Below are 9,564 nucleotides of genomic sequence, written 5' to 3'. Positions count from 1 at the left end.
TGGAGAAGAGCTAAAAGAAACAGACAAAAAAACTCCACGTCACTAATGTTTTGTTTGTTAATTGTATACCATGCTATTGTTAGCAACACGTTAGCCAATAAAAACTTGAGAAGCCAGTGATATAGCAGTAATGTAGCTATTGTTTGTCAGTTCTTTTGCCCCCTAGTGGCGAAAATGTGATTAATGCAGCTTTAAAGCTCACACTGAGGTTTTTTTTGTCACAAATGCACTACCTTGCACATTAAGAGCAATATACAATGGAAGATAAAAGTGCGGCTTCTGTGTTTTGCTGTCGATGGAGCTGAAAGTATATGCTGCTATGGTGTGCTTCAAGATGTACAGAGCATGAAAGTTAGAGAATTGTTTATAAATTAATTCTATATTAATTATAATGGTAACTGTTAAAAAAAAAAAAAACCTCAATGTCTCTAAACTGAGATTTATCTGAAGTTGTGAACGCATCATTTAAAGGCCCACCTTTGTCTTGATACTAGAGATGCAAACACAACCAGACACTTAAGAAACGCAGTAACTCAACGGTGCACACTATGTAACAGCTTATCCTTCTGAGCTGCAGGCCCAGCTACAGCCAGGGTGAAAATAAGCCATTTAAAATAGCCTCTACGTCCTCATGGACATTACCCTTGCCTGTTTAACTTAATTAGAAAACCTGATTTTGGTCTTAGCTCAGGCCAAAACTAGCTAACCGGTCATTCATTGCAATAGGTGTCACTTGAAATAACAGTGCTTACAGACAAGGCTTTTGAAGACAAAGGTGGTTTGACTTGCTTGTAATGAAAAGTTAGATTTCAAAAAAGGACGCCCTGATGGACAAAGAGGCTTAAAAATTCGGTGTTTAAATCCAGCACTTCATACAAGGAAAACAACACTGGCAGAGAGGTGGACCCCCCATATCACACATACGTTGACACACTGTACATCAAGGGGGGGGGGGGGAAGTAGGATTATTTACACAAAGCTGCCTCTCACCAACATTTTCATACTTTGATCCTCAGTCCAAGTTTTGATCACTGAAAATCTCAAAGACACTGTCTTCATATTGGAAGAAGTCTCTCGCTCTGTTATTCAACTTGGTGTCTGAGTAGTTCAGCCCTCTTCAGTATTTATCTCATGTTACTGTCATCTTGGATTTGGTACCTGCCCTCCATTGCATTCAAACACTGCTCAACTGTATCCAATCCAGAAAATGACTTTAGTCAAGCATGAGTAATCCATCTTTTTGTATGTATACCTCTGGTAGGCTTTATCAGTTAGAACTAACCACATTACTCATGGTTAAAATACGTGAGAGTAGACTGTAAATATTGGTGTTGCCGTCAGTTTGTGAGGGAACAGAGCCACAATGAACATAAGAAGCGCAGGGAGATATACAATAAAAAACATTATACCAGAGAGATTTCTGTCAGCTCCAACTCCAGGAGGCCAGTAGTGCAGCACTCAAAGCTCATCCTCCTTTTAAAACCAGCAGTGATGAAAGGCAGAAAGCCAGCTGTCTGTTGTCTCTCAACTGCAGCACAACTGCTCTGACACCATCAGGGTGTCATATCCATAGATCTCCAGCAGGTGGAGCAGGAAGAGCCTGTCTCCATGGGGATCCAGACCCATGGCCCTCACACTCTCATGGGTCAGCGTGGGATCAGAGCTCCCTGCCACCTCACTGAGGGTCTGGAAAATCCTGTTGTTCTGCTCCAAGAAAAACCTGGATGGGATTTAAAGGAAGGAAGGTTTGAGATTTTGTTTGGCCCTTTACTCCACAAAAAATTTCCTTTTTTTAAACAATTTAGAAAATATCTTTGACATTTGCCTGTTGTTTTGTTTGCCTTTGTCATATCCACTTTGTCCCCACATTCCTCTAGTTTTCATTTTGTAAACGAATCATTTACTTACAGGATAAAGAGATCCTCCTCACTGGACACACAGTCTCCATTCTCCTCCTGGGAGTATAGCAACATCTGCCTACACACACATACAAACACACATTATTTGTAGGTCTTCCTTGGAAAATCAGCAGGAGAGATTCTATTATTTGTGATTTATAATTATATGTAATATTTTCTTGTAAGGAACGATTAAAGGAAGTTAAGTTTAGGCTCATAGCTTTGTGGAGCTGTACACAGTGGTGCTTTGAGTTTAATGCCTATATAAAGTTAACATGCTTAAGGTGACAGATAAGGTGCATACTGAGGTCACTCTCTGGATTCAGTGCAGATTTTTCTCAATTGTACCCAGCCAAAAAAAAGGATGTTTGATGTGTAGTAGACTAGTTGGTTGCTGATTTATTCTCTGTTTTTTTATTGTTAAAAAGGCTGATGATAACACCAAAACCCACAATATGTTAGTCCATGTTTTAACTCACAAATGACTAGTTTGACATTTCACCTAAGGAACTGTTGCATTGGTTGATTATTAAATGAAATTAATACACATATTAAAACATTCACAACTAGAAGCACAGAGTATCAGCGACTCACTCCAAAGAAACTGCAGTAGCCATATTGTTAGGTGTAAGCAGTCGTCCGACTAGCAGTGGTATCCTACCTCTGTTCAGTGAGTTTGCGGTATTTCTCCCTGTCTGCAGTGCTGAGGCGCAGCAGAGGCTTCAGGCCGTCTCTGCAGGTCTTTACATTCTGATTGTCTACATACACGTCATACAGATCCTTCTTCTCCTCAAAGATCTTCTCAGTAGTACCTGGGAAATCAAAACGCACAAGATTTGAGACACGGGAGCTGGTAAAAGATGCACATCAGACCAACCAGCCTGAGCCCTTTTTCAGTGGGGCTTTTCAAAAATGTTAACATGTTTCGAGTATCTACTTACAAGCAACGTAGGAGAGCTCGTTCTCCAGGGCGCTTATATCGGCCACATTAACATAGAAGAAGGGGCGAAACTCGGGCACAGCCACGCCGATCCCGGGGATGGAGATGTTTGCCAGGCAACAGCAGCAGTACACTGGGAGGGAAGAGGGGGTGGAGGGTGAAATTAGAAAAATGATGCATGAGTGTGGGAGAGCAAGAGAGCAACACAGGATGTGAATGTGTGCATGATGTGTATGCTGTCCAACACTAACGCAGCTGGAAAGGAACTGCTTGTATGTTGAGATGAAACCCTGAGAGTCCCACAATCAGCTTTCTGATCTTTATTTTCTCTCAAAGATTAGCCTAGCAGAAAGACTAAAGTTCAGCAACAATAAATTTGCAGTTTTGCCCTTTGGTTTTTGTACAGATTCAACAAACCAGATAAAACTTGTTGAGATTTAGCAGTGCTGCTAGACAGATTTTGTTTCCTTCAAACCAAGCTAGGCTAGCTGCTTCTTCCCATTTTCAGTCTTTGTGCTAAGCTAAGCTAAGCTAACCTTGGCTCCAGCTTCACACTGAATGTACAGGCATGAGAGTGTTTTTGGTCTTCTCATTTGATGTTACACAAATATGCAGAATTCTCAAAATGCCTAAATATCCCTTTATACTTGTATTCAGACCCAGGTGCAGATGTTTCTCACCTCTGTAGCAGACTACACCCACGGGTGGAGGGGAGAAGATAAGGATGCGTCTGCGGAGGAGAGCCAGTTTCCACAGCACCATGATCTGTTCCCCAAAGAAGCGGATGAACTGGGACATACAGCCTGCAGGGTGGGTGATCTGGTACAGGGATATTTATACACAGGGGCGCACAAGTTTAAAACTAACATAGGTTAAATATAAATAACAATAATAATAATAAATAATGTAAAAAGCACTCCAGCCAGGGACACCAGCTCACGTAGCTGTAGAATTGGATATGTTTCTCCTACCTTCATCTCAGGGTGCATGCTGTGGTTGATTGCAGCTCCCCAGGCGTTGGCTGGACATGCAGTGACAACACCATCGCCACTGGGGGGCAGAAGTGCTCTCTTGTCTTCATAAAAGGCCTCCAGGGGAGAGTAGTGGCCTGGTGACTGAAGCTGGAGCCTGAAGCAGGGGACAAATAACAGACCTTTAAACCTGGTAAGTTCTAAACCTTAAACATATTAACATATTTGCACAAACATATAAGCAGATTTTTTAAAATATTTTTTTTAAATTTCAGTTTTTACTTTGAGGAAAGCTTACAACAAAACTGTGTGTGCAAAACTCTGCACATTGCAATACAGTCCTAGCACAATGATCCCAGCCAAAACTAGTCCAATCAAACCAAGAATAATTTTAAAAAACATGATGTACACTGTGGGCAAAAAGTGAATGTTGCTCTTTACATTCACATTTACATATGCCTTGAGTTTATTTGAAAAATTGTTCAGCAGAGAGAGCCATTTTGGTTTTTAAATGTAGAGCTAAAATGTGGAGTGAGTCACACATTAGTGCAGAAACAGTGAAGTAATCAGCTGCAGCTCTTTGTAATACAAATTCATTAGGCATCATTCAGCGACAACAGACCGGACTAAACTCTAACACACTGGATGTCAGTAAGGGAAAAAAACATGCTTCTAAAGTAAAGCTGAAAAACAGCAGCCGAATAGTTAAACCATGATTATGGCTATAGAATGTGAATAACTCCTAACCCACAATGCCTTACATTGTATCCCATTCAATCAGAGATAGAGGAAAGAAGAGGAAGAAAAAGGAAAAAGGGGGAAAGTATCCATAAATTCCTAAGTATTGGAACCACCTCATGACCAACAGTGAGCTCTTTATATAGCTGCAACAGCAGTCAGCATTTGAGGTATCTGGAGCAAGCTACGTGGGGAATGATGAGTAAAGAGCATGACCACCGTTTGACTGCAGGCCAGGAGAGGCCAGAGTGTGGGAACTGTGGACAGCGAAGAGAGGAGGGTCAGGGACAGCGGAGAGAAAAAGGGGACTGTGTGGCAGGGGTGAGACAAATCTGGGAGAGTAAAACTGCAGTGTACAGGCCTGTCCACACCAGAAAAACTATTCATGGTGTGTTTAAAATAATTAAAGTGTGGTGTTGTTGAAGGAGATCTGTGGTTTGGGAAAGAGAAAACAGAAGTCACGCAAAGTGTGAGCGTGCTCTATTTGAGATGAGGGGAAAGAGAGAAGAAGAGGAAGTAGGTTTGGATGAGCGCAAAAGCCCCAGCACACGAACACGAACTTAACTGAAGACCAGTGATGCCATTCTTGAAGTTTCTCACTAGTGAGACATAACAACCGAACAGACACGCCTGATATGTAGAACTCAATGTGGATTAGCAGCCATAGTAGGCATGCTTTCATCAGGGCCATCACCTCTCCACAATTTCAGTTTGAATGTAAATACTTGGAAAATGAATGTTGATCAGCCTCAGATGCTAGTGTGCTAACCAGAGACCAGATTTCAACTGTAAAGTCACATCTCATTGTTTTTAGGCACATTTTTTAAAAATTATTTTCAGTTTTCAGTCACCGTTTGGTTAGGTTTAGGGCAACAAAACTACTTTGTTAGGTTTAGGAAAAGATCACAGTTTACGTTAAAACAGAACCGTAAAGGTAATGAGCACAAGCCAATCACGTCACAGTACTACTAGCCAATCACAGCAGATTAGAGCAGGACAAGGCAAAACTATCTTTGGAAAAAATAACAGTTGTTTTAATTAATGTGCTAGTTCAAGTTGGATTTGTCTTCATTTTATAAACTTAAGTGTGTTTGACTTTCAAACTCAATTTTTCAGCCAACATGGGAAGTCCTTAAAGTGCTTGGGAACAGAAATGGAAATCTGAACATCTGCAATTCAGCGACAACGGGACAAACTCCGTCTCCTATGGAAGATCATGTAACAGGATCATGAACCTTCACAAGATCTACTAAAGGGCTTTGGGCTTCAGGATGCTGGCTGGGAAAAGTAAAGAATATGAAGTAATTGGCTTTCGATGTCCATTTTTCACTATTTTGCGACCAAATACTATTAATTAACTGAATAAACTGTTGATGATGAATCACTAACGGAACTGGCCATTGGTTGCAGCCCTCGTTCTTAGTCTGTTGTTCACTGACAGTACTAACAGCTCCTGTCATGTGCATGAGCAGCCTTTCTGTGGTACAAACTAGCTCCTCTTACCTGACCTGGTGCTCCAGAAAACTCATGTAGCGGTAGAGCAGCGTGTAGGAAGGAGACAGGATCCCTACCGACTTCATCCTCGCCCCCCTTTCCACCGTGCTCTCCACCGGCATGTTGGCAAAGCAGGCGAGGCCGAAGTAGCAGCCCTTCCGGAAGTATCTGCGGATGGAAGGGAGGGAGAGAGGGGGGGAGAGAGGGAGAGAGAGAGAGAGAGAGAGAGAGAAGAGGGAGACAGACGAAGCCATGAGTCACGAAAAGCAAAGGCACTGCCAGATGGCTGGGCTTTTTTTTTTTTTCTTTCTCCTTTTGCTGGGCAACACTTTCTGTCCTGCCAGGAGAAAGACATGGGGCTGCATCATAATACTCTAAATTAGCTTCTTCCACTTGGTTGTGTCCTTCACATTATAAAGAAGGTGAACAACTTTCCCTTGTGTGCATACTGACCACACACTCAGACACAGACACTTACATGAAGTCTGTGGTGACTCGATGGGAGCCGCTGGCGATGGCTTTGAACTCCACTCCCTCCAGGTCCATGTCTTTGGGCAGACACCACTCCAGCATGTTTCCTATCACACCCACGCCACAGAGAGATGATATTAACACACGCAGATGTGCAAACACTGACACAAGACCAGACGGTAAATATATCATCACAAATTCATTTCGTGCTCACAAAACGACAGCCCTACTGGATTCCTTGGAATTCATTGTCGTTTGGCCGCTGCCGCTCGAGCGGCAGCTGAGCAAATACAGCCTGATAGGAGCAGGGAAGCAGAGAAGGTGACTCAGCCAGTGTGGTTTTCACTCTAGTCACTGGCTACATGTATCAGTGAGTGGTGTTTGAGCAAGAGCATGAAGTGATCGGTCATCACATTGAGCTCACGGGTCCGTATCATCCTCAGAGACTAAAAACCACCTATGACCAAAGAAGTTCGATTGTCACTTTGACAGCTGTTATTGACTTGAAGTATCACGCAGTGGGAAGTGCCTACAAAGCCGCTTCCTGTACAGACAGAACAATATAAAAAGGTTGCTATGCTGGTTAAAGGAGTAGAGATGTAATGTTTTATTTGTTACATCTTACATTGGCCTTTGCTTTGATTTGCGATGTGACTCTTGATGCCTGATTAAATTCTTTAATATTTTTCTAATAAATTCTGCCTTACGCAGAATTTTCATAGATAAAACGCTGATAAGTGAATCCTAATCCTACTGTAATTCATCCTCTACACATTTTGTCTCATTTGTTGCCAACTTCATCTGGGTGTTGCATGTCTTTCTCCTTCCTTCTCTTACCACATTTCCTGCCAGTTCTCTGCTGCACACTCCAGTAAAAAAAAAAGAAGACATACAGAAAAATCAAAACATTTAATGCCCTCAAAAACATGCATCAGGGTATTTTTTTGTTTTTTTTTATTTAAATTTGTTTTTGAAAGTGTTTTGGGGTGGATTGCTCCTTGAAGTAAGCAGAGGTGGAGATTACTAATTGTAGGGATTGGGCATATTTTTGTGTGATATCTAATAATCTTTTGTGATATCTTGCCAAAATAAAGAGAAGTGCTGAGATAGTCTCACTTCATTGTGATGCTAAGGCAGAAGTATATACTTTCTTTTATATTCTAACACAAAAATAACATTAAATTTTGGTGCAAGCACTAAAAATATCACGGGTCTGTGCAGAAAATACTGAACAAAAAGGCATGTTTTCTTCTACTGGTACACAAATAATGATGAACCACTGTCAACTTTAAATAGTTCATATCATAAATCTACCTATTGTATATTCTGTTGATATCCCGACACTAGGAACAATAACGTCTTGTGTTTAATCTTATCATGAGCTACCCTGTGAATCCTCGCTCTTGTATTAAGGAAACATGTGGCAAATGCTCATTAGAGGAAGGAAAGTCCAAGGTAACAGCATTGACTGTACAGAGCACAAAATTGATCCGGCTAATCTACCTTAAGTCCTATTTGTTGGTTTCACATTGAAGCCTTTACTGCAAAGCCACTATCACACTGTGAGTAGCCATATCAATGACCCTTGCTGTAAGCCAGTTCATGTCATGTCAGTCTCACATGCTGAAAAATCATGACCCGCTCCACCCTGTAGGGAATCTCCACTGAATCAGGTTTTCTCTGTCATTTCCAAACATTAAATCTTATTATTCTTAAAATGCACTCTAGGTAATTAACCTGTGGGGCTCAACCTGTTTTCAACATGCCCCTCATTAAAAATGTATAGGCCATACTAGGCAGAAACACCCAGCTGATTCATTTCCATAACAGCGCTCATCCTGACATTCTGTGTTCTCTAGTGAGACTACAGAAGGTGTCATGGCTTTTAATCATGTCTCTAAACTTGTTGCCAGGTCAGAAAAAGCCACACCTGTAGGAGAAGGTTCTGCAGACTTGACTACCCACATGCGCTCTTCATTTTGGGCGTCAGACCCTGCAGACTATGCGGGCTTCATTTCTTTTTCCTTCACTGTGTATAAACATTGTCCTTTCCTTTGTCTCTGAACATTTTGTATTTAATAAAACAGTAATAATTCCCATGCTGCATATTTTATACCCCACCTGTTCTGGTATTGAATGTAACCACAAAGACCGACACAATCTGGTCCTTTTCCTCCCATTTCACCAATCTGTCTTCCAGCGACACCTCCCTCGATCCTGACTCCAAGTGATGCTCCTCGTTGTCGGGACGCAGCGCTTCATCCTTGCCCGCCGGGGTGCTGGAGGTCGCGGGTGTGGCGCTGCAGCCGTCTGCGTTGGAGACAGACCTAGTAGGAGTGGGACCCCCCGGACCGCTGCTCCACCCAAACCCCGGTGCGGAGCATCCTGATGAGGCACGACTGTTGGAGGGGCTCGACAGTCGGTCCTTTGCGAGTGCTGCCGGTGGTGCCGCTCCGCCGGGCTTCTCAGCGGACGGAACCTCCTCCCAGTCCAGCAGAGGAGCTCGGTCAGACCGCTCCACCATCCTGTCGGCGGTCCCGCCTCGTCAGTCTCACCGCGGATTGTAAATGATGTCTCAGCCGACGGGCACCAGGTCCATTCGTAGATAATTACAGCTCAGAGCAATTCCCGCATTGTAAAGTTATTCTAAACTATTCAGAACGGTTGCATTTTGCATCAAATTAATGTTACGCGTATTAGTTTTCACATCGATCTTAATAATCTTTCTTGTCTGAGGTGATCATAAATTTGATGCTGTTCAGAGAGGGCAACTCCTTCGTCTAATGTGAGCTGCATTCAAAACAGTTCACAAGTTACTGTCACAATCCCTCTCCTAAGAATAGCTGTTGAACATTTGGAAACAGGTGTTCGTTTTGGTTTCTTGAATGTTCCCCGTACACATTGTCCGGATGAATTCTTTCATTACCAACAGCACTTTCGATTAAAACATTTCCGTTTTTACGAGACAGTGCGCCCATAATTAATGTATATAAAATCAATAGCAGTAATGACGAGGCAAAAGTTGTTCAAATTGGTGGAAAGATGTTTTTAG

General features: G+C 42.3%; 1 protein-coding gene and 1 long non-coding RNA gene across 2 annotated transcripts; one reads left to right on the top strand and one right to left on the bottom strand.

Moving 5' to 3' along the window:
- Nucleotides 1–841: 841 nt before the first annotated feature.
- On the bottom strand, nt 842–9,453 carry LOC124053351 (DENN domain-containing protein 11-like). Its single transcript, XM_046378423.1, has 9 exons — nt 8,634–9,453; nt 6,520–6,619; nt 6,051–6,209; nt 3,810–3,966; nt 3,519–3,657; nt 2,840–2,971; nt 2,560–2,710; nt 1,909–1,977; nt 842–1,720 (listed from the first exon to the last, which is right to left on the bottom strand). Exons 1-9 carry the CDS (start codon nt 9,034–9,036, stop codon nt 1,525–1,527), a joined length of 1,506 nt encoding a protein of 501 aa, XP_046234379.1. The 5' UTR covers nt 9,037–9,453; the 3' UTR covers nt 842–1,524.
- LOC124053353 lies at nt 3,515–5,805 on the top strand. Its single transcript, XR_006842138.1, has 3 exons — nt 3,515–3,648; nt 3,845–4,002; nt 5,664–5,805. It is a non-coding gene; the product is annotated as an uncharacterized LOC124053353 (long non-coding RNA).
- Nucleotides 9,454–9,564: the final 111 nt, after the last annotated feature.

This window comes from Scatophagus argus, chromosome 22 (genome assembly GCF_020382885.2).
Source record: "Scatophagus argus isolate fScaArg1 chromosome 22, fScaArg1.pri, whole genome shotgun sequence".
NCBI classification, from domain to species: Eukaryota; Metazoa; Chordata; class Actinopteri; family Scatophagidae; genus Scatophagus; species Scatophagus argus.
The sequence above is the reverse complement of the archived record's forward strand: the minus strand, read 5'-3'. Positions and strand labels throughout refer to the sequence as shown.